Below are 24,745 nucleotides of genomic sequence, written 5' to 3' on the forward strand. Positions count from 1 at the left end.
TTCAGTCACAGTTTGAGAGTTTAGAGTTATTTCAAATATTATCTGAAAACTTGTAGTCTTTTGTATTGTGAGAAGTTTTGTAGTTAATAAGTGTAACGGTACAGTGTTGATGCTACAAGGGCAGATGCTACACTGAAAGCAGTCACCCATGGTGATTGCTGAACACTTTGGGTTCCTCTGCCAATTTAGGATACCAGCCTTTTTCATAAATCCATTTATGATAGCTTTTTCTTCAAATTCATGGTTCAGCTATGTTTCAGCAACCAAAGAAGAAAAAAAAAAATCTTTCTACCGGAAAACAGGAATTCACCTATATGTTAGTTTGTGTTCTTAAGTTTAGTTTTACTCTTAAAAATTAAACTGCACAAATCCAATCAAATTCCTGCTTTGAGATACCAGATTTTGAAGTTTTTCCCACAAAAAAAAGGCCTTTTAGTGTCTTTTTTTTTGCAAGAGAAATTTTCTGTAGCTTGATGGAATAATATAATAATTTTAATGTTATTTTCTTAATAACTTAGTTTATTTCATGTATACTTTAAAAAAAAAGTATGACCAGATCAATATCTCATTACAATTTCAGACTAACTACCTTAGTGTTTCAGTCCAGCACCATCCTGGTTATAAATTGTGCTGCTTTTGATAGCACCCCTTTTCTTGTAGTACTGCTTACTTCAGCTTACATAAAATATATTTTTGATCAACAACATAAACATGAAAGAAGATTAAAAGTAAATTGGAGAGAATATTTTAGAAGGTTGTGAATCTAGACTTCATTACTAAAGTGAGAAACCCAGAGTAAAACCATTTCAGTACTCCAAAGGTACAGTTTACTGACTAGATTCAATATTGTAATCATTAAAAATCTGTATTCTGAGTACAGTTTGCTTAAATCAACATGAAATTACATTAATTCATTTATAACTCCTGAGCAAATGTGCAATATATTCATAAGCTCTCTTGTGATGAGTAAAGGGGTTTAATTTTAGAATGAGTTAATGTTCAATAAATGGTGAATTTAGAGTAAGTATTGAAAAGTGTATCGCTCATTGAATTATACAAGACTTGGTAATTGTTTTATTCTTTTATCTTCCACATTTAAAGCAAATTATGCACTTTTTCCGTAGCTCTCTGTAAAAGGTTATAATGACAAGCAACATATCTTGCTCAAGAAGATCATTGAGAAAATGGCTACCTTTGAGATTGATGAAAAACGATTTGAAATCATCAAGGAAGCGGTAAGCTGCATGGGAAATTTACACTTGGGAGTCATTTAAAATCGAGTGCATTGACTTGATACGAAATCTGAGGGCTGACTATCCATGGAAATAAAGAGTGACATTCTACCTTAGTGGGACTCCAGAAGGTTTTTTTCTCTTGTCTTTTTTGTGGTCGTGTTACTCAGTGTGTGTATATTACATTCTTTGTTTGAAAATAACCAACCCTGTAATCTTTCTTTAGTCAATCTTTTTTATGATGTATGGAGGGATTGCAGCTTGCTTTGATAGGAGTAGAAATCTAAGGGGGGGGCCACGCAAATCTTAATTTCTATACTGTTTTACAAATTGGAATGTTTTCAGTGGGACCTAGCCATGAAAGAAGGGGGAAATGGATGAAGGGAGAAAGGAGGTGATGAAAAGATTTGCAATATTTTCTTCTTCCCTGGTGTGTCTTGGCTGTTGGGCCAAGATCCTTTGGTGCAAATGTAACCAGTTGGTTAATACATGCTGACTTCTGGAACTCAAATCAGATGGGAAGACTGCAGTTTTCTTCCCTCATGTCTACACCAAACAGATAAGGGAAATACCAACTTCTGGCTTCTGTTTGGAACAGACAGAAGGATACCTCCTCAGCAACCTCAGGCTCACTGTTAGTCACTCATGTGCCCTGAAGTTAATTGCTTTTGTCCTGTACTGGAAATGCATCCGACTTGCCAACCTATTTTAGTTTTCACTTCCCAGTTCCTCTGGTAGAGGAAAAAGGGTTTTCTTATTTTGTAAAGGTGCAGCTGGACTAGAAGGGAGCGGTTTTTTTGGAGAAGCTCACTAATTGTTCTCTCATACCTCCTTTATCCACGCAAAGAATTGTCGAGATGCTCCTGGTTTTGTCTAACCAAATCAGCTGAAGGAAGCTGCTGGGAGAAAAATACATTTTCTGATAACTTTATTCCTCCACCCCTGATCAGTCATCATAGAATGTGTATTTCATAGGTAGAGCAACTTGATTTAAGTACTTATTTAGGTCTAACTGCAGTAATTTAATTTTCAGTCATTAATTTTATGGAAAAGTTTGATTTCATGCTCATTTCAACTATTATAATGATTGCTGCTTAATTTAAAGGCTCAGAAGCCCATATTATTACCAGGGTCACTTAACACAATTTTTTTAGCACGTTTAATAAGGAAGGTAATGTTCCTGGTATCTGAAATGTGTCTTTTTGATACTACACAAAGTTGAGTATGCAATGTTAATATTTTTTGTTCAGACATCTATTTCTGAATTTCTAATTTGAGCTTAATGATTTTCTTTTAGTACATGAGATCACTTAACAACTTCAGGGCTGAACAGCCTCACCAACATGCAATGTATTATCTCCGACTCCTGATGACAGAAGTTGCTTGGACCAAAGATGAATTAAAAGAAGCTCTAGATGGTAATGTTCTGCTGCTTTTAAACTTTATTAATTTTATTCTTTTTCTTGTGGAAAATGTCTTGTTACTAAACTAATGAGGGTACCTACTTTGAACTCTGCTCGCTATTCAAGTGAAGCCCCTGCAGTGCCAGACCTGAGCTGATGCTGGTCTTGCTGTACTTGTCCTCTAGTTTCAAGAAAGTAGAGTAGGTCAGGCCAAAAGGCCTCAAATGGCAAAACTTACTGGTGAAAGTTCAGGCAAAATTTGAACAGCTTTGGGGATATGAGCCTGGGTCATTGAATCCAATGCTTAATCAACGTTGATGAAATCATTTGGCTGTAGTTGACATCTTGCAGATGCATTGGAGTGTATCTGCATTGTGCTTCCCGGTGCACAAACTATTTTTGTTTTTTCTGTTATCAGGGAAACCTAATTCATATTTCTGTAGATAATAAAGAACTGTGGCTAATAAAAAAAAATGTAATTTCTGTAGATAATAACAACAATAATAAAGAATAAAGAGAATTATGGATCTTAACAAAAAGCAGGCACCCCAATATATTTGAATGAAGAAGGAATTTCAAATTAAGAGATTTAATTGATTTTAAAGGCCAGATGGAGTGGGGCTCTGAACAACTAGGTCTAGTGGAAGATGTGCCTGCCCACAGCAGAGAGGTTGGAACTAAATGATCTTTAAACTTCCTATGATTGTAGTAATAGCTGAAGAACGTTTCCCTGCCTGTATTTTGCTGTTGTAAGAAAAGGTGGTCACTGGAACAGTTTGCAAAAATATCTTCTTGGAATACGTAGAGATGTTCTTTTCAAGAAGAGTATCTGGCTTTTGTATTTGTTTGAGGATATGGATTCAGAATACATATCCATGTACACCCCATCCATTCAACCATCCTTTCTCTTTTATTGCATTGATTCTATATGTTAAATTATATTTTGTGTTATATATGAAAACTACTTTGCAAGGAGAGTGTATATTGTGCCCTATATGTGCACTGGGATATATTACAAAAGTATTTTTCTGGCATATTGTTTGTTGCAAAGATACTGTTGGAACACTGTATTTAAGTTGATGATGATCTTTTTTTAGTCTATATGGTAAATGCACAATGTATTGCTTGAGTGTTATAAACTACCTGCTGCTTGTTAATAACTAATAACTAAGGCTTTTCCTTGGAACACTTCCTGAATGATTGCAACAGTTGTCTCTGGAGAATGAATGTTTGTTCAGCATGATTGGGAAGAAGGTTTTTGTTTTTCTTTCCTTTGGAATCTGGGTCAGACAGCATGTGAATTCTAAGCGAAATAAACTATATGATGAGTGCTGCTATTTAGACCTGGAAGCATTCCAGTGTTGCATTTTTAAGGAGAGATTCACTTTTTCATGATAATGAGTTTCTCCTCCTTTAAGAAATGCACTGTATCTAATGATGACTTAGGTCCTTGTTAATTTAAAATACATGTGAATGATTTAACTGTCTAAATATCTATTCTAGATGTCACCCTTCCTCGTCTCAAGGCCTTTATAGCACAACTGTTGTCACGGTTACACATTGAAGCTCTTCTCCATGGCAATATAACAAAACAGGTTGGTGTGATACTTTCTTTAATGAAACCATCTTTATTTAAAAGCAGCATAAAAAATGGAAGACTAGTTTAATCTTCTCAGATCTTAAAAGAAGTTTTGCCAAATGTGATTTCATAATTTAACTTCGTACTTTTTTCATCTTTATGGAAATATCAGTGTCGTTTTTTCCCCTTTAGATTTCTTAGGCTAAGTGCTGCCCTTATAGTGCTCTTGGAAACTGAATAAAAAACAACTTAAGATCTAAGTATTTGAAATTCTATATTGCTTGTCATTACTGCGATCAAGCTGCAAAAGGAACTATGTGCTGCAGATCCTGCTTTTTTCCATTTAAAACTTTCAGACTAACTAGCAAAGATTCAAGAATCCAGTATCCCTCCAAGTACTTCACACATAGCTAAACAGGAATAATGCGCCATAAAAAAACCCAAGTGTCAGCTTGGGGAGCAAAAGTCAGACAATGTTTGGTTTGTCTTCCAGTAAAATAGTAACACTTTGTACTTGCATAGCAAATCTAACCAAATATTTGAATGTAGGTACCTATAAAAATGTAGTACATTTCTTGTATGGTTTTGCATTGTTTTTTCATAAGACTTGTTTAAGTATTTTTATGTTAGAACAGCCCTGGGATACTTTACTAGCAGGAGAGGTCATAAACACTGCTAATGACTGCTGAATGTATGAAAAAGAAAGTTAACTAGTAAGAAGGGGAAAAAAATATGGAGGAGCTAATAGCTTGGATAGACAAAGTTTTCTTTTTCAAATATATCTCTAAAATACTTTAAAAAAAATATAGTATAGAGTATTTTTCATGCAGAGAAATTTAAGCATAGTCTCTTTTTCCTTCCTTATTTCTTACACATTTGTATATGAAAGTCAGTTCCTTCTGAAATGGAACTGAATGACCAGATTTCTGAGATTTCCATGATGATGCAGTTACATCAGAGAAAAGCATTCTTTAGTTGGCACAAAGGGTGACTGAAGAGTCTTTAAGCCAGAGAAGTGGGAAGGATGTCCTGCTACACCCATACCTATGCAATGTTTAGAAATTGTCTGCAAACCTCCCTTAATAGATGCAGGTAGAAAATCTTCTCTATCCTTCAGTACCCAAGATGTGCTCATCACTGACAAAGCTCATAAATTTTAACCTGGATCTGAAAATTTTTTTCAACTAAAATCAAAATTTACACCTTTCAGTTAAAAATTTTTCAGTGAATCTGGGCTTGAAAAATTAGACCTGTCTAACTGCTTAAAATTTCCATTTCTTCTTTCATTAATTTCATTCTGATACTTGTTTTGTGACAGTTTCCTTTATTTATTTGCTGCAAGCAGATGAATAGGGAAGTAATCCTGAAGAACAGTCTTGTAAATATTTATGGTGACTTGATTGAAAGAATATAGAGTATTTTTCCTCTAATCTTTCAAACTATGTTTTTTAGACCTCAGTCTTTTTGTCTTTGATATTGGGTGGGGTTTTAGAGGTGCTGGGGGGACATATGTTTATTAAATTTTCAGACCTTTTGCATGTTTTTGATAAAATGACTTTTGTTGTGAGTTTGTGGCAATGCAGACTGAGAGATTTTAGCTTTCAGACAAAACTACTTTGTAGTAAGTTACTCTAATTTCCAGTGTGCAGGCTGCAAGAACATATAACCCTTAACAGGTAAAGCTATTGAAGTTAAACAATTGAACGAAACTAACAATTTTTGTTAGTTTATTTGTTGTTTTTTCAATTATTATTGTAGTCCATCAAATAAAAGAAAGTATTTGGGCAATGAGTCTTAACATCACCAACACATCAATGCAATGCATCTTTGAACTTAACCATTAATTTGTTTTCTTAAAACTTCATCTACTGAGATGTCATTTGCTTTGCAAACATACATTTCAGGTATCTTGTTTTCAAATGTTGGAAGATGAGCACACCAAAGTGGTGAAGGGAAAGGGAAAAAAAAAGCCCATTGAGCTTTACTTTCAGAAGCACTGGGGAGGAGTAGAACACAAGTTAAACTTACAGAAAACGCAAAAAAAGCCTTTCTCCCAAACTCCCACTTTCTCTCATCTACCTAACTTCTACTGTATTTATATTAAATATTTTCTGTTCCTGATTTTTTTCTTTTCTCTCACAGCACCATCAATAATTGGAAAGTGTAACCCTGCTGTTACAGGTACAGAATAACTAATGATCACTGAAATGCCTCTTATGTTTTCTTTTCCAGGCTGCATTAGGAATTATGCAGATGGTTGAGGACACACTTATTGAGCATGCTCATACAAAACCACTCCTTCCCAGTCAGCTAGTGAGATACAGAGAAGTTCAACTTCCTGACAGTAAGTGAAATGATTTTTGATTTTTGAATATGCATTAAATTGAGATTCTCCTTGCTAATGACATTTTGAAATGCATATTACTCTGTTTTGAAATCAGACTTACTTCCAATTATTTTAAACTTAAAATTCAAAAATATAATTAGGGTGTGGTTTTGTTAATAAAATTACATACTATTACATGATCTTCCTGTAATACTTGAAAATTAGTTTGATTTCATTTTTAATTTTTATATGTAAATTGGAGTTCTTGGGAGTTGGAACTAGACCATCTTTAAGATCCCTTCCAATCCAAAGCCTTCTGTAATTCAGTCCTGATTCTCTCCTTATAATTTATGGAAATAAGAGCCTTGTCCCATTCTCTGCAACACATAGTATACACATTTGAATAAACACCATTCTTTGAATGTTTTTGAGTATTAATTGACTGTTTAGTGAAGGACTGTTCTAAACGACTTGCTATTTTGAGAAAACTAAAAGCTCTTACGCAGCTTTTTTCTCCTACAAATATAAATTTTTTTGATCTTGTACTTTTTGTATGATTTTACTTCTATGGTAAAAAAAATCTCATATATATATATATATAAAAGAAAAGAGGTTCAAGGTATTGCAGGAGTGATAATATATCTAGCTATACAGCCAAAGCACATTACGCATAGCTGGTCATCTGTCTGTGGAAATTATCCTAACATTCTTTCCAAGAAGTTATTGGTATTAAATGTGGAATTATTTTTAATGTTCATAATAGTTTCTGACAGATTGTCTTTAGAAACTGTTTACATTGTAGAGGCAATACAGAATTTTGCCCCAGCTCCAAAAATATTTGCTTGAGGAGAAGCAACCAGTTTCAGTTTAGTTGCTGATATGCTCAAGCTGTGACATTTTAATGTGTTAAAATAATATATTCTTTTCTAGTTTCATGAAAAGTATGCTGTTAGTGGAAATTCTGCTTTAATAGTTCTAAACCATTTATTATAATTCCATTCCACAAGCCATTCTCATTTTAATTGTCAAAAATAAGAACGTACGTTTTTATGAACTTATATGTTTTAACTTTGTCTTTTAGGAGGTTGGTTTGTATATCAACAGAGAAATGAAGTTCATAACAATTGTGGCATTGAGATCTATTACCAGACAGACATGCAGAGCACTTCTGAGAATATGTTTTTGGAACTCTTTTGTCAAATTATCTCAGAGCCATGCTTCAACACCCTGCGCACCAAGGAACAATTAGGTGAGTTCTCCCATGGTGATGGTGTGTGTGTTTATACACATGGATGCACACTCACACACTCATGTGAGATGTGGTGAGGTGTTCTTTCCCTGCTGGGTGAATGCCATTTAAAGGGCACTTGGTAAATTTAAATATCTTAACTGCTGATGACTCAAAGAAATGTTACCGTACACAGTCTCTACAATGAGAACAAGCACGCATCATATTTCAGATAAGCCTGAAATATCTGAAACCAACTCTGACTAAAAGTTCAATCACTGTGCAGAAAACTTGCTATCAGAACTTTTACCAAAAGGAGATGGATCAGTTTCCTAAATTTCTAAATCTTCTTAAAGAATCAGTGTTAGTTTGATCTTTTCTGCTTGTGATCCTACTTCCAATTGCACTTGATGATTCATAGAATCATAGAATCATTTAGGTTGGAAAAGCCTTCTAAGATCATCAAGTCCAGCTGTTAAACTCTAAGCCCTATTTTAGGGATACTGCTGTGTGGGTAATGGTGAGCTACTATGTTGAAGACATAAATACATTTTTGGCTTTTTAAGAATACAGATGTTCATCAGTAAGTAAAGGTAATTGTTACCTGAACCAGTAAGACAGAACTGGTAAGATTATTCCAGAGTAACAAGGAGAGAGAGAGAGACTTAGCATGATGGTTCACATGCTTGAAATACTGGAGAGTAGGAGTACAGGTTTTCCAAAGGTGAGAAGCAGGCATGTCAGGCAAGATTAGACTTCTTGTGAGCAACTAGCAGAATCAGCTATAAAATATTCATCATAGGAATTTTAACAATCTATATGTCTCCTGAAAATAGGATAGAATCCAGGTTATTTAACAGATTTTTGAAATGTGCTGATGGCAGGTTTTGTATAAAAGTTGGAAGTAACAGGTAAAGAGTGGGGGGGAAACAGTGAGCAAGAACTGCGTGTGTTCAGCATTACATAACTGCAGAAGAAAGACAGTAGAAATACCAATAAACTTCGTGGAGTTGTTAGTAAGATCTCTGAGAAAGCTTAGGGGAAAAGGAGTTAGCAGTGTGCTAAACAGTAGAAGCCGTAACAAGAATTATTTCAGTAAACACTTTAGCAGTATGGGAAAGTGAAAGAGAAAAGTTGGCAGTGGTGGAAAAATCAAAATGTTTTATGATGGCTTTGTTAATTTTCACTTAAAATGTCAACTGTGATCAGATGATTTCCAAAATAAATACTGGTGATCCAAGTCCAAGACTTACCATTGAACAGGAACATAACAGATTAATTGGGTAGATTAAATTTTAAGGAGTTCAGGTGTGATGAACTATACATTCTATTATAAGGAACAAAATTACGAAATCCTGGAATTAGAAGTCTTATAATGATGATAGATGAAGTATTGGAAAAAATAAACATGGGTAAATGCTACATGTTACCTTAATAAAAGCAAAGAGAAAAGTGGGGAATACATATATAGATTAGTCAGTTTAATTCTAATTCCTAGAAAATACAAAATAAGTTATCAAACTAGTTCTGAATTCATAGAAGGTAACTGAGAGGCTGTTACTGGAGTGCCTAGGTGGAAGTGCTACACATTTGGATGCAGGACTTCAGAAAGTCATGACTGGAGGATAGAGAAGTTGATTTGAAAAACAGTTGTTCTACAACTGTGAGCCAATGTTATTTGGTATTTTCATCCAAACTAGATGATAGAAGAGTGAGTATACTTAGTAAATCTTCAGATAATACTAAGTTGGGAGAGGCTGCAAGTGTGTGGGAAGCTAGAATTAGAATTTAAAATAAGTTTGACATTTTGGAAACATGACTTCAACGAAGATAAGATGCAGTTTGTTAGGAACAGTTTGGCAGGAACAACCAATGGCAGAGATACAAGCTGGGAAGCAACTGGATAGGTAGCAGTTCTGTAGCAAACTCTACAGGGTACAGTGGGTCAGAGGTAGGACATAAATCAGCAGTGTTGTCTTGCTGTGTAAAATGCTGGGATATATAAATGGAAGCTTTCAAGATGCACTCACAATAATACTCCTAAATTGTTCAGGTAGGAACTTTGAAATACTGTATCCAGTTTTGACCTGAGCATCGGGGAACTATGAGAAAGCTATAAAACAACATTTAAAGGAAACATGACGGATTTATTATTAAAAGAGGGGAAGAAGACTGAAGAAAGGATTAGTTGTTCAGATTAGCAAATGCTGCAACAGTAAGAAAGGGAATAATACTTTCTTTTTCTCTGATTGATAAGAAGGGAAGTAGTGGTCTTACATTATAGCAAAGAGAATTCAGATTAGACATTATGAAAAAACAGTAAATTTCTAATGTTGAGTGTAATGAAGCACTAGAGTACAGCTTTCCAGTTTCAGGAAACCTAATCCTGATGACAGAATTGGTTTTGTTTTGTCTTCGTCTGCCTCATCTCCTCCTTGCCCCTCCCCTGAACTGATATTTACATCAGTGAAATAAAGAGGTTTTTAAAAAAAACAGTGACATATTTTGAAAAAACGTGCGTTGTTTATAATACAGAATTAAGTTAACATAACATTACATTCCTGTCAAATATGCCATGTTTGGCAAACTTAATACTGCAAGAAGGGATTTCTTTTGATATGTGGCTGTTCTTGTTTTGCCCAGGTTACATTGTGTTTAGTGGTCCACGTCGGGCGAACGGCATACAAGGACTGCGATTTATTATCCAATCTGAAAAGCCCCCCCACTATTTAGAAAGCAGAGTTGAAGCGTTCTTAAAGACTATGGAGAAATGCATAGAAGATATGACAGAAGAGGCCTTCCAAAAACATATCCAAGCTTTAGCAATTCGTCGTCTAGACAAACCAAAGAAGCTGTCTGCAGAATGTGCTAAATACTGGGGAGAAATCATTTCCCAGCAGTATAACTTTGACAGAGGTAAGAAAAATGGTAATTCCTTTGAAACTGAATGCCTTATTTTGGCCACTCTTGTGAGTATTGAGTGTCATGTTCACTTGGGAACAACTTAAACTTTTATATAGCTTATACATAATTTAATATATACTTGACAGATGCATTCAAATACACTCTGACATTCCTGATAGTACATATGAACCCTGTTACTCTTCCCATTGTGCAGTTCTTTTGGCAGGGGCAACAGCAGGTATTTTAACTAATATGCAACCTCTCTCATCTTGGTGTAGATTTGAAAAAACATTGATTTTTTTTGTTTGTTTTTTTTAATCCATGATACCTTGAAGATTATGAGCTTGTAGAAGACCAAATGAGATGCAACTTCTAGTGTTATTACTGCAAATGGACGGACAGTTATTTACAACGTGATCCAACATAATATTTGTGGTTTTCTTTTTTCATCATCGTTTGAAGATTTTAATCCAAAATACTGATATACATTAGTAATACAGTTTCTAACATTAAAGAAAAAGTCAGTTTAGGTACAGTCAACTTCTCCTCACATTTTTGTGTCTCGTCTCTTATTCACAACTGTAATTTTCTGTCGTCATGCATAATATGCTTCCTCCATAAAACTCACTCTGTATTCTGTGACTTCTCTTCTGCTTTACATGCACTGTATGGGCTTTCCACAAGTCTTTTTGCTTGATAATGACTCACTAAACTGTTATAATAATGATGAGTTTTTGACTTGTCATCTGGCTTGTCTAGAGAGAATGAGAGCTGCTGACACGGTTTCATGCCTGAGCATAAGGAGTGGTGTGGAAACTTATCCCCTCAAGTACTTTTTTTGTGTATGATGAAATAGTTTGATTTTCCTTGGCCTTAAGTGTTTCTGGTTTTGGATCAATTTTCTCTCTCTGGAATTCTTACCTCTAACTGTAGCCATATATTTCATATCTAAATCCCACCGACCTCACTCTTTCCCTTGACTTCTATATCTTTAATTCCCCTCTGCCCACTAGTAATTTTATATCATTAATGATTATAATATGACTAGAGTTGTCAAAATCAGAAATTCATATTCCAGCCTGAAGAAGTGGATTTTTTTCTTCATATTTTTATGGTTATTACTACTTTTAATGTTGTTACCCAAATGTTATCTAATTTTCTAAACTGTGTTGTTGGGGTTTTTTATTTCCTGTATATAGAACTTCATATTAATTACAGCCTGCCTTACAGACTTGTTAGCTGCCTGTTTGTTCTCTTGCACACATTTATTCCTTGATCTTCCTACTCACCCTAAGAAAAGCAAGCATGCCTACAACAGAAAACATTTCTGCTTATGCGGCAGTGATATTAGATGATTAGTTCATGATAATTTAATTTATATGAAGTAATGTAGCAACTGAGACACATTGCCCCCAGATCTCTTAAAGGTGATTACTCCTTAACAGGTATGATGTAGGCCCCATTCCTTATATTTCTTTAAAAAGTACATCCTTCCAAAATACATTCTACCATCCTGTTTCCTGACTGTGAATAAAAACCATCTGCATTAGAAATGTGTAACATTGATTTGAAGACAATATACAAAAGTAAGCATATCTCTTTTAGCTACTGAATATCCTACAGTGCAATCAGTATTCTTTAAACATGCTTTTTTTAATAAGTCCAATCAGACTTACTGAAGTATAACTTTCTACCAAGGTTCCAGTGACACTTTTAGTGAAGCAAGTATTAACTTGAAAGATAACAATGAAAAGCGTATTATTTACAGTCAATTACAGCATCTGAATTTGAAAGAAATACACTTTGAATAAGTAGTTTGCTAATAACCAGCTGTGATCTGCAGACTTACTCTAATTTTTACTATTGTTGTGCAGATAACATTGAAGTGGCTTATCTAAAGACCCTGACCAAGGATGATATTATACAGTTCTACAAGGTAAGCTAGTCATGCAGTTAAAATGTTACTTGGAAAGAGATGTAGGTACAGCTGAATCTTATTTGTGCAAGCTACAAAAGGATATACTGACACTTATTTTAGGTAGATGATATAATTGATGCAGATTCCATAATAATAATTTTATTTCCTGAATATTACTTAGTTTAATGGCAATGGTAAAAATTGTGGAGAAGGACTGAGGTTTGGTGTGGTTTTTATTTTTTCTTGCCGCTCCTTTTTTCTCTTGTTTCATTTATCCTTCCTTTATGGATATGAAATGTGCTGCTCTATGGCCAAGCCTGGCCAAAATTGCACATTTGTTCTTTTATTTTTTTCTTCAACCCATAAATGATCCAGCCTATTTTGTGGCATGAATTGTGAATGAAACAGATATTTTGAAAGCTTTGTTCAGTGTAAATGGGTGGGGTTTTTCTTCCTCTAATAGTTGGGCAGCGTGAAGGAACAGCATAATGTTGCAGTAATTGTGCATTGCGACTCAGCATGGAGTTGCTTAGATAGGTACTTAAAATACAGGCACTTGAAATACTAGGAGGGCATCTGTCCCTGTTGTGTCCGTGTCATTCACCCCCCAAATATAAAAAAATTGGGCGTCATTCTTTCTGTTCTGTAATATGTCATAGTCAGTGTTATTTCACTATATTGCAAAGGGTTCATAGTGGTTTATTACTTATAGAGCTCAGGGAGTACTACTGAAGATAAGTTCAACTTAATGTCTTCAGGATTTATTATTGCGTGGAAAAATTTCTACCCCTGAAGAAGCATGGACATGTCTGTGTCTGCATTCTTCTTTTCCTCTCTTGAGCAGAGGGGGGGTAATGTCTTTCAAAGTGGTTTGTCTTTGTACTCTGCATTATCCTTTTCACTGTCCAAGGTATTTTTACATTGCTGTCTATTTTTATAAGAGTTAGTCCTTCATGCTTGAAACTGGTTAGTATTTACATGGCACAGTGAACACTGAAATCTTTGGGTGGGTTGTTGGTTTTTATTTTTTTAATAGTATGATAGCATAGGTGAAGATATGCAGCAAATACAGACTTAGTAAATGGAATTTCAGCACCTGTTGTTTAATAAATAATAACTTGAATGAGCATGCACCTTCTGGTTTTGTAGGAATCTATATTATTTTGCTTACACCAATGCTGAAGAAATGATTATGCAGCATTCCAGAGCAGAAATAACCAGCTAGATTGGTGAGCTAGTCCAGCTGAGTTTAATAATTGTATTCAGGGTGATGTGCTTCCAGAAGACTGCTAGGGATTGAAAATTCTGCAGAGATTTTAGGTTGCATTCCTGATACTATGATAGTTAATGGGTGAATTTCTGTTACAGTTTTTCTGCGTTCCAAAGGGTACATGAATTTATTAACTTGATTGTAAAATGATTCAGCGTATACTGTGTGGATGACTTTTAATCATATTTGAAGGGACATCCCAAAATGCATCCCTCATTTTAAAGCTTAAAATTAAAATTTAAACACTCTCATTCTTTTTACTGTTTTATAATGTCTAAGGGATACTTCCCACACCTGAAGAACTTGATGTTTTTTCCTGTAGGTGCTGTTGGCAATAGATGCTCCCAGAAGACACAAGGTATCAGTGCACGTCCTTGCAAGGGAAATGGATTCCTGTAAGTATTGTGCTGAGTATCCAGCAAGTCATGGTTAGACATAGCCATGTTATATGATACAAATGCACTATAAGAAAAACTCAGCTTTAGAGATTATATACCTTTCAGAGGCAAAAGTATTTCTTTTTACATGTTTCCTTCATGTGGGTGCTTCAAATTTTCTGGTTAATGTTTGTGACCAAGTTCTTCAGCCATTGTAAAGTATATTGATATTAAAACAATATATCCTAAAATAGCGCTTCTGTTTTCAACAGGATATTTTAAAACAGACATAAAATTCTGTAATACTCCTACGGGGCAAAAAAACCAACCCAAAATTAGAATTTGCAGTATCAATCCAATGTGTTTTTTTTTTTCTGACAAGCAATGAACGTCCACAATATTATTCTAACACCCTCAAAGGGAAAAGTAAACCCTGAAACAAACAAAAGCCAAAACCTCTGGGAGTATCAAACACTTTATTTAAACTTCAGAAGGTCAATATTTATTTAGGTTTTATTTTGAAATAATATAGATTAACTGTGCATTGTAAATTGTATCGTTCCATTTTAGAATTCAGGAAGGAAAAGGTTAAAGTGTTTCTGGTTAATATGAATAAACCGAGAGGAAAAACTTCTGAGTTGTTTTGTGCAGATTTTTCACCAGTTTATACTGGACTTAAATTCCAACATGCATCCAGCTGCAAAATCAAGGATATTAAAGCTTGTCTGTAGTACATGGAGAAGCAGATAGCTGTGTGCATGTCATGAAACTCCTTCCAGCCTCAGAAGGATTGATTTTTATGGTACTGTAGAAATTGTAACTCTGCAGCTGAGTGAGGAAGACTTGCTTCAAAGTGTCTTTCCAGTTTTCATGACTAGTAGTTGCTTAATAGAAACAGTCTAAAGCTTTTCCTATCTAGAGAAAACTTTTCAGAATGTAGTAACTGTATTGCCAGAATGGTTTATTATTTGCTTGGAATGGTGGTGGTTACTTTTACAGGGATTATAGTAAGTTACTCTCTCTACATACTCCTCATTTAGTCTGGCATTTGGCCTCTCCTCTGCCATGAAAGAAATTGAGATTGAAAATGCAAGAAGTAGTTTGGGGGGGAATTGGAGTAGGGCATGCAAGGAGACAGGCAGGGAAGATTTTGGTTGCTATCCAGAATTTCGGTGCCTGGAGTAACCTCTGTGCCTCCATAGCCATGTCCTTATCAAAAGATGTGCTGTTGTTGCATTGCTCTTGTATGTACCACTGACATTTGCTACTTTTCTCATAATTTGTACTGAGAAACAGTTTTAAGTATTTGTTGATCAGTAGATTAGCAATTTTTATTTCTACATTCTTTTTATGTGTAAGTAAAATGAATAAAAGATCATGTTCTCAAGTCAAATCATGGATTAATTTCTGTATTTCTAAAGACAGCCATGGAGTACGAAAGCAAAATGTTTAGAAAATGTTATTTTAGCAATACTTAAAAATTAAACCCCTGTGCTTTATATAGATACCTGTCTTTTAAGAGAAAACAGTTATTATGTAAAAGATACTGATTACATTATAGTCTTGAATTAATTTTGATGATGTTAAATAGGCCCTGTTGTTGGAGAATTTCCATGCCAAAATGATGTGAACCTGGCACCAGCACCACCACTACCACAGGTAAAAAGAAACAACACACAATACAATCCCAGGCTGCATTCTTAATCTAGAGGTTTAGTATCATTAAATACAAGTTTGTAGGGAGAAACAAACTTCTTGAAATTCATGTTGTCATGGGGCTGTTTCATCCTCACTATCAACAGGGATTTTTTCTGATTTTTCTTTTTAGCAATCTCTCCAGTTACCTTTTAGTCCACTGAAGTGAAAGCTAATAGCAGTAGTAAACTCTACTGAGTGTCTGCACAGTGGAGTAAATACAGGTGATTATTGTCTGAAAATACTGATTGTATATGATCAGGTGTATCAAGTGTCAAGAGAAAGATGCATATGCATCAAAAATTCTTATCATCTTTTTTAAAAAACCCAACAACCAGCCCCCAACCCCAAAGCAACAAAAAAATCAACTATTTGGTAATTTTCTTAAAGCCTAAAATATTAATGCACATTCCTGTCAACATATAACCTGTGGAGGAAACAGTTTGATAAATTGTATTCATACAAGTATTACAGATTTCATTTTGTGGTTAGATATGACAGGACTGGACCCTTCCCAGACCTTCAGTAAATTTTCCTGAAGGATGGCAGTGTTTGTCCCAGTAGATGATTAACTTTTTGCAGTGCAGTACATCTGTGTTTTTCATCAGACTTTTCAGGTTAAATAATTGCCATGAGTGGAAATTTCTGTATGACTTGTATGTGGATATATTAGCCATTATGACTGAAATATTTAAAAGTTATTTTGTTACTGCATCTGAAAAATAGTAATGCATTGAGTAGCTATTTGTGGGTGTGATCTTACCTCTGATACTGAAGGCACAAGTGGGGTGTTCTGAAGTAGAACTTGTAAATGAAAAGACAAGCTCTGCATATACTGGAGATCCTGCCATTATTAGTAATGCAGTTACTGCATCATAGCTATTGTTTTAAATTATGTAAATATGAAACCATTTATTTCGTAAGAAATAACACTATATTTGGGGGCGATCCTGTAATAACAAAGTATGAATCACTAATACTACAGAAAAGAGCAAGAAAGGTGTTTTAGCAACAGTGAAAATGAAAAGCAAGGAATTCCTCACTTGTCTGACTGAAGATATTGAGCAGACTTTTTCTTCCATACACTTCTTTGCAGCCAAGTGTCATTGAAAATATGACAGAATTCAAGCGCAGTCTGCCGCTCTTTCCACTGGTGAAACCACATATCAATTTCATGGCTGCAAAACTGTGAAGAACCTCAATGGATGAAGAAATGCCGATGATCAGTACTGACATGGTTTCAGGGGACTTCGTGATGAACAAAATTATTAAAGATCATTAGGAAAAATGGTTCTGTTCATTATGAAAGTCCCAAATTCCTTCTTGGTTCGTTTGACATTAGCTGTGTGTTAGGGATAGAGAGTATATAAAAATCAGTTGTGGTCATGTGTCATTTATATTACAGACAACCTGTTGAAAAACAAAATCAACTGAAACAATAATAATAAAAAACTTGTAGATGCAGTATATTTTTTAAAATAGCATATCCCTTCAAATTTTCATTTTGATGAAATAACCCTCCAGAGCAAACTAAATTGCTTGAAATGTGCTTGTTACTTCTGAAGAATACTGTTTAGTATCCCAATAATTATCTTATTGGGGGCTGGAGGGGGTGAGAAAAGTAAGTCCTTTTTGGGATGGAGTCAACAATTTTTCTTAAAAATAGAGACTTCCACATTTTTTTTAAGTGATGTGTTGAATGATACTTTTTTAATTGATCCTTAATGCAACCAACATATTTTCTATTTTAAGTTTTATGAAGACCAGTGGGGGGGGAAAAAAGGAAATTTGACAACACAGTAGTAAGTGAGAGAATTGTCTTAATGAGAATAACTGAAGATAAGGGCATGATTTTAATCTTTCTATACAAATTTGGGGAGATTTTATATTAAAACTAGTAAAATGCTGGAAACACTTTTAATAGTGCATCTTATTTTTGTTATCAAAAATGTTGTCCCAGTCTCTTCATACTATCAACATCTTGTTCAGTTTTTCAGTGTTACTGTGGATTTTTTCCATTTACTATATCAAATCCTTTATTTGGTGTCATTTTTTATTTTCAGTTGCACATGTACTGATGGAGAACTCAGTCTGGTTTTCCTCATTTGTTATGTTAGGTCTCAGCCCAGCAAAGCACTCACTAGTGCAAATAACTTCAAACACACACTGGTTCTTCTTTCAAGAACAGGTGAATGTCAAATACAGGCCCTGTAATGAGTCAGATACATCATTATCCTGATACATGTGTGGGTCCTTCCTGTCCTTCAGGAAGGCACTTGGGACAGTGCAGTGCTGGGTTAGCAGTACTGCACGTGCTCCAGGTTACATCACAAAAGACTTGTTCCTACTTCTTGTAAGAAGGCTGCACAAAACTCAGAAGGATCAAGAATTATGCTGAAACACTGTTTGTGTGTGTGTGTATATATATATATTACATAATTTAGTAAAATGGTAAAACAATATATGGTGTCTAGTCTTCGCCATCTTTACTGACTACTGACTTCTCCAGAGTGGTCTTATGCTTGGGACAGCCCCCAGATAGAAAAATATAAGGAACATAAAGTTCTTCTATCTCTGTAATACATAAAGTAGATGGTAATTATTGAGACAGAGAGAGTATGCAAAGCACTGAAGATATAAAATCTGCTCAGCAGGAGGTTTAATAAGAATTTGCTTCTTATTAAAAGAACCTGAAATTAAAGCCCTGATGTGACACACATGTCTGTGACGCATCAGAATCCTGGTATAGTCAACAGGGCTGTTCCTGTAATTGAGTCAATGTTCATTCTTACACTGGCTCTAAAGCCAAATTAAATGACAGGGTAAAGGCCTTAAGTTGCATTTATCTGAGTGTCTCTTCTAGCTGAACAAATATGGTGCTCTTAAAATTTGTTTTAAAGGTTAACAGCACATGTTTCAACGTCTTTTTAATAAATTTGATGGTAATTTGTGATGTAACCTGTTGCCAAGGAAGGGGACTAGTATTTTTTTAGCCTGAGAAGAAAAAAAGTTAAACGTAATCCAAGCAAAACCAGTGAAGATGTCTCTGTTCACCCCATTTTTCATGGATCTTTCACATAAAATGGGCTTTTTGCCTTCTTGCATTTCACTTTTGTTTATAGTTTTCCTTTAGTAAAAGTATTTGTATTATATATATTAAAAGTTTTGACAACATATTATAAAAATATATATTTTGGGATTTAGTATTTAAACATACCACTCGTACAGTGAATAAAATGAAATGGCTTCTATTGTGTGTAAAAATAAATAGATATATATATTCATGGAAGTACTATCAACTCTTAATTTTAACAAATTATATAAATAAATTGGAATAGCAGTGTATTTAACACAAATCATGTTTTCCAGCAGCAAAAACGTAGAACTCAAAGTTCTGTGACTGGATGTGGAAACCCATGTAATTTTCCAACAACTCTTAATTGCTTTTAAGTGTTCTCCAGCATTTTACAGTTTCTGAGTTTGATATAGCAGTAAATTTTGATAAACTCAGGCATACTAATGGGTTCATTTTAATGGATCCAGAGCTGCAGTGTCTACAAGCAATAAAGAACTACCTAGAATACACTGTAATTCAATTTTAGTGCTTGTTAATTAGTTTATGTAAGAAACCATAAATTATTATTACATAACTGTAATTTTTGCAAGTGCTATTTTAAGCAGTTGATGTGGAATTGGGTGCATGTGACACAGCCAGTATGACAGAGTGCTAGAGTTATTCTGTTTACAATAAACAATCTGAATTTAATGTTTGGAGTTCTTAATTTGTTTTATTTTAATTTTTTGCATACTGGTAATGTTACATCTGTCAGTCTGTGCATGTTTTCTGTTACACATTAATTGTGATTTTCCGCTATCCAGTTGGACTAGTTAGGCTGAGTAGCATTGCTGCAGAAGTGCTTCCAGGCACTTCTAGGGAAGTTTCAGAGGACTTCCCCACGTGACATCACACACCTTTTAGGTAGATCCACCTCTGTTGCTCTCTGAGTGTATGAAAACTTAATAATATAAAGGGTAGAAATACTTGCACAAGACAGAATTTTAATTATCAAATCTGAAGTTGTAAATATAGGGAATTACTGCGGCCAGACTGAATCGTGCCTAGTGCAGCTTTACAGTGTTGCTTTTGAGGAACTGCTTTCCCTGGTCATTTTCTTTGTTCTATGCACACCAAAAGGTTATGTTTCAAAAGGTTAGGAGTGTGTGATTGTTAGAGTAGTAAGTAGTGTCAATTCTGACAGCACAAAGATACAAGTCAGCAGGCCCTTCTGGTGTTCTGAGGGGGCTCCTTGAAATAATATGTGACAGGTAGCAACATTAAAAGAGACAGATTTTGTCCTTGGCATTGGGAAGAGTGGTTGGCACTCTCAGTGGAGAAATAAAATGCCAGCACCCTACCTGGAAAATTATTTGTCCCTAACATCCGGGCTCTCTCCGCTCCTAGTCATTAGGGGTTGGTGTAAATCTTGACTCGTTGACTTTACTGTCTTTTACAAAAAATCATACTCTCCAAGTCTATGTTAACTGTTATTGTTGTCCATAAAAAAATGCTTGAGCTTTTTCAGATTATTTAGGTGCTTGGATGTGAGCAGCCCTTATTGATAATGTGTTCCAGTGTCATCATAACAGCTGGAGAAAGCATTACGCACCTCTTAAACTTCACTTATTATTATCTAGCTCTTGTTTTAAAATAAGATCAGCAGAATTTTACCTTTTCTCTCCCACTTAACTGGTTAGTATGCTTTTGCTATAGGTCTGCTGTAAAGTGAAAAATCATTATTTTCTACACCTTCATATGGTTTTTCCCTATTTTTTTAGTATGTGACCACCTAACTGATATGGTCATCCACAGTGACTCCTGGGGCGTTCGCTTGAGCTGATACCTAATGTGATATTCAAATCCAGCTCTGAAATACTTTGTTTTCAAGTTGTTTTTTTATATTGTTGCTAATGCAAGGCACCTCTGGGCTATTTTAAAGCAGAGATTGGAAAGTCAGGCACCTTTCATACCTTTCTTGAAATTTCAGAGGAAGCCTGGCCTATGTAGCTTCTGCTGAAAGGCTTTTATTTGAAACATTTCTATTTACCATTCAAAGAATATACTCATAAAGTTACAGTATGTGCTGTGGGTTGAAATCTGAATTGCAGTTCAAAGGAACAAAGTGTGTAAGGCCAAAGGCACAGCAGAATGTCACAATTGAATCAACTTCTTTGAACTTGAGCATGTAAACAGAATTTAAGACTGAAAACATTTATGGCTTCTTAAATTAATATTTCTAAGCCACCCCAAGGCTGTTAACTGAAAGCGCAGCATTAAAGGATGTAGGCACAACAGTGCTGAGCATCTGCCACTGCTAAGACTCTCTCTTTAGTGGTAAAGTGCAAAATCCTGAATTAAATTCCTTGACTGTGCATTGGATGAGGGAAGATAACGCAGCTCCGAGTGCAAGGAAGTGACTAGGCGTAGCCAGGGGGAAACTCCAGTGAGAGGCATCCAAGTTTAAATCCTACATCTTCCTGAGGTTTTGCCACCACTTTACTGTGTGTTAGATGTGCTTCCTTCTGCTTCAGATTTCTGTTACAGATTTTCACTGTCTGCTCAGCTTCCCTTTCAAGAAGGGGAGCAAGGAATTTTGGTGCTTATCTAGTGACTGCCAAAGACATGTAAAATGTTACTGGAGCAGCAGCTGGAACTCAGGAGCCCCTTCCCCCCCTTCCCTCCACCCGTACACAGAACTGAGTGTCCCGTGGTGGGTGTGGGCTCAGACACACATATACCCTGGTGGTGAATGCTTACAAAATTAGAACACATTCCACAGAAGGGAACGAGAAGGTCCTCAGCCTACGTTAGTAACCTTCTGGGAAGCAGGAAAAGTAGGTTAGGGAAAATTCTAACAGAAGATGGAAATGAGGTTGATGTTCTGGTAACTTGACTAAGCACTGTGTTGTGGCTTAGAAGAGCATGTTTTTATATGAAGTCTGCTATAAAGGATGGAATCCTGTGATGGGAGGGATAGAAGAAGAGCTGCTTGTGAATTCCAGGGAGATGCAGGAGACCAATAACTAATGTGTTTTACATTGTTAAGGCTGAGTCATTTCAGACCATGTGCAAAAATGGTGTTCTGGGATATTGAACACAGGAAATGTGGGTGTGTACAAATGTCAGTGAAAACTGAGCCTGGACTTGGAAGATGCAAATTTTGGATGTGATGCCTTTTAGTGGACAGAAGTCTTAAAAATTTCCTGAATAGCATTAAAGTGATGCACCTGATAAGGCAATGTTGGAACTAGTTTAAAACATCCGAAATATGGAAACATTTCAGTCATAGTGCTCAAAAAATGGTTTGCATGGTCTTTCTGAAACTTTCCGACTGGCTTTGGCATGAAGTACGTTTAGCAGGACAGGTTTCTACCCAAATGATTATTTGTGCATGTGTGTTAAAGCCAGGGAAGTTCAAAGATTAGTGCCCATCAGGTGTCAAAACAGTTCAACATCTCACTTTATCCTGTTGCCATTACAGTAACTTTGAGCCTACTGATCCTTGTGTATTCCAAGCCTTCTGCAGTGCCGGGGAAAAAGTGTTTCTTATGACCAGTTTCTTATAACCACTTACTGCAAGTGAAGTGACTTGTTTTGACTATGAGGTATCAGTATCATTCAGTGGCACGTACCTGTTATGTGTGAAGCTTCAGGAGTCTGAAAAAAAAAATCTATGCAAATAATTCAGTTCACAGATTTGATTAATACTGATTTCCAGATAAAACTGTAGGAAGAGAATTGTGACAATTCTGCAGCATTGAATGTCCTTTAGTAACACAGGAATCTGTATGTATAACTGGATCTGTCATCTCCACAAGCTGATTGTTTAGTTCTGATACTCTTTTGTGTCATCCTCAGAGATGCCACGGTTCACCTCACGTTGTGTCGTGTCTCTGACCAAGGTGAAGTGACCAGATACTCCCATTGCCACACCAGCCAAAAGTGTCACTGGTGTCCCTTTAGCACTGCCACACACCGTGTGTGGGCTGCATGTGTGTGCTCTAGGATATTTTTTTCTATGTTTAGAGCTTATCTTCTAATTGTAAATCCATAAAATTATAAAAGATGGCACCTGCAGTACGTCCAAGCCTGGAGACCCACACTGGGCTGCTGCTGGAGTTCAGCAAAATGGGAGATTTAAGCAAGTAAAACTATTGCAGAAATAATTTGAAAACAGGTGCTACTCAACTGCAGCAGGACACTGATCTGCTGATGTATGCACAACATGATTCTATTGCTGTGAATAATCTAATAAAAATGTACCTTATGCAGCCTTTTCCTGGAAGCAGGAAGAGTGGAATACTTGAGTGGAATAGCTCGTAAGCTCTGTGTAACTTGAAGAATGCATATATAAAGAATGCTTGTAGTTTGGATTGTCCACTTGAATTTAAGTGTCAGTAATCGTTAAAGATGTTATGAATGTGAAAGTGCAAAAGATTGTATTAAGCTCAATGTATACAAAGTTGTAAGTGTGAGCTGGGGTGCCGGCCCACACTGTGAGCCACCTCATAAAAATAGTGTTGAAATGAAAGATAATGCATATAAGTTGAAAGCAACCAGTTGCATGCCATTTTGCACTTCTTGTCTGATAATCATGTCTGTCTGTCGCGTCATTGTGTATAAATTTTAAATTCCTGTGAAAAGGGGTTGTGTTATGTGTGTGAACTACCAATGCCCAACTCGCTGTATAGCTAATAATATGTGTTAGGGTTTTTCAGATGTTGAATTGAGTAATTTAGAGTGAAGACAAGACCTTCATTCCAGGGCAGCTTGTAGTGTCTGAGCAGTCTAAGTTTCTTTGAGCTTTAAAAGCAACAGAATTAAATTAACAGAATTTCTCATTGACTTTATTAGATCTACTTTCTCTACCAAACAGATACCAAAAAAATAAAGGCAGTTGAGATAATTGATAACTAAATACTTAAGTTGGCCCGACAACTGGAGTAAATGTGTTGCCTTGTAGTATATTGATAGCCCTAGATTATAAAATACATGTGTCTTAACAATGGTTTTGGCATTAACTCTGGATAGTCATTTAAAATAAATGTTGTTGGAATAGCTATAAGTCCTGGAAGTCTTGTAACATCCATGTTTTTGCTTATTTGAGGTCTACAGACAGGGTCTCAGTCTTGGATAGAAATCACCAGAGTCCCATAGTTTCATAGTTTGTTGGATTGAGCTTTAATTTGGTGATGGTGTCACAGAGACTGTTACTCCGTCTGTGACACCTTCTGTGACCGAGATTGGTCACAAAGATGCTACAGGAGCTGCCTTGCTAATCCCCAGGAGCCACCACACGTCGTGCAAGAAAAAAGATAATGTATGTCTACGTTTGTGAAGTATGCATTTGCAGTGTAATTAATATGTCACTTTTTCTTAAGCTGAAGTAAATAATACACTTTCTCAGAATTATGGAAGGATTGTGAGCAGCTCAAAAGAAGTAATTGTTCAGAAAATGGACTGCAACTCAAAATTGAATGTAGATTTATGTGTAGGATAAGTAAGACTGACAGTCAGTAATCCTAAACTATTTTACTTATACTGGTGGTAATTTCATTGAACATGCTGAGGTGCCCTCAAAAGTAGCATCAGAAATGTACTGGTGGACTGCTATTGCAGGACAGAGAGTGCACAAGGTGGAGAGATGTAATGAGAATGGACAGCACTGCAGTATCCACAGACTGACGTCAAGCAGTTTGTTTATATTTGTAATGTTCCTTCCTGGTCCTGGAAGTATGAGTGGCTAAAGGTGTTG

The 24,745-nt window shown here is 35.6% G+C and overlaps 1 protein-coding gene across 5 annotated transcripts in view; it reads left to right on the forward strand.

Annotated features, from left to right (window-relative positions):
• IDE (insulin degrading enzyme) overlaps window positions 1–19,698 on the forward strand; it is a 61,363-nt gene extending 41,665 nt beyond the window's left edge. For all 5 annotated transcript variants that reach the window (XM_027648305.1, XM_027648306.1, XM_027648304.1 and 2 more), the window contains 10 exons: window positions 1,125–1,235; window positions 2,530–2,650; window positions 4,139–4,230; window positions 6,447–6,558; window positions 7,622–7,789; window positions 10,412–10,684; window positions 12,547–12,608; window positions 14,183–14,255; window positions 15,829–15,896; window positions 17,029–19,698. In XM_027648305.1, coding sequence (XP_027504106.1) covers window positions 1,125–1,235; window positions 2,530–2,650; window positions 4,139–4,230; window positions 6,447–6,558; window positions 7,622–7,789; window positions 10,412–10,684; window positions 12,547–12,608; window positions 14,183–14,255; window positions 15,829–15,896; window positions 17,029–17,124 — 1,176 coding nt within the window. In that variant the 3' untranslated portion in view covers window positions 17,125–19,698. The remainder of the gene's footprint in view (window positions 1–1,124; window positions 1,236–2,529; window positions 2,651–4,138; window positions 4,231–6,446; window positions 6,559–7,621; window positions 7,790–10,411; window positions 10,685–12,546; window positions 12,609–14,182; window positions 14,256–15,828; window positions 15,897–17,028) is intronic.
• The last annotated feature ends 5,047 nt before the right edge of the window (window positions 19,699–24,745 follow it).

The sequence above is a fragment of the Corapipo altera genome, unplaced genomic scaffold, assembly GCF_003945725.1.
Source record: "Corapipo altera isolate COAL_440 unplaced genomic scaffold, ASM394572v1 56, whole genome shotgun sequence".
Taxonomy (NCBI): domain Eukaryota; kingdom Metazoa; phylum Chordata; class Aves; order Passeriformes; family Pipridae; genus Corapipo; species Corapipo altera.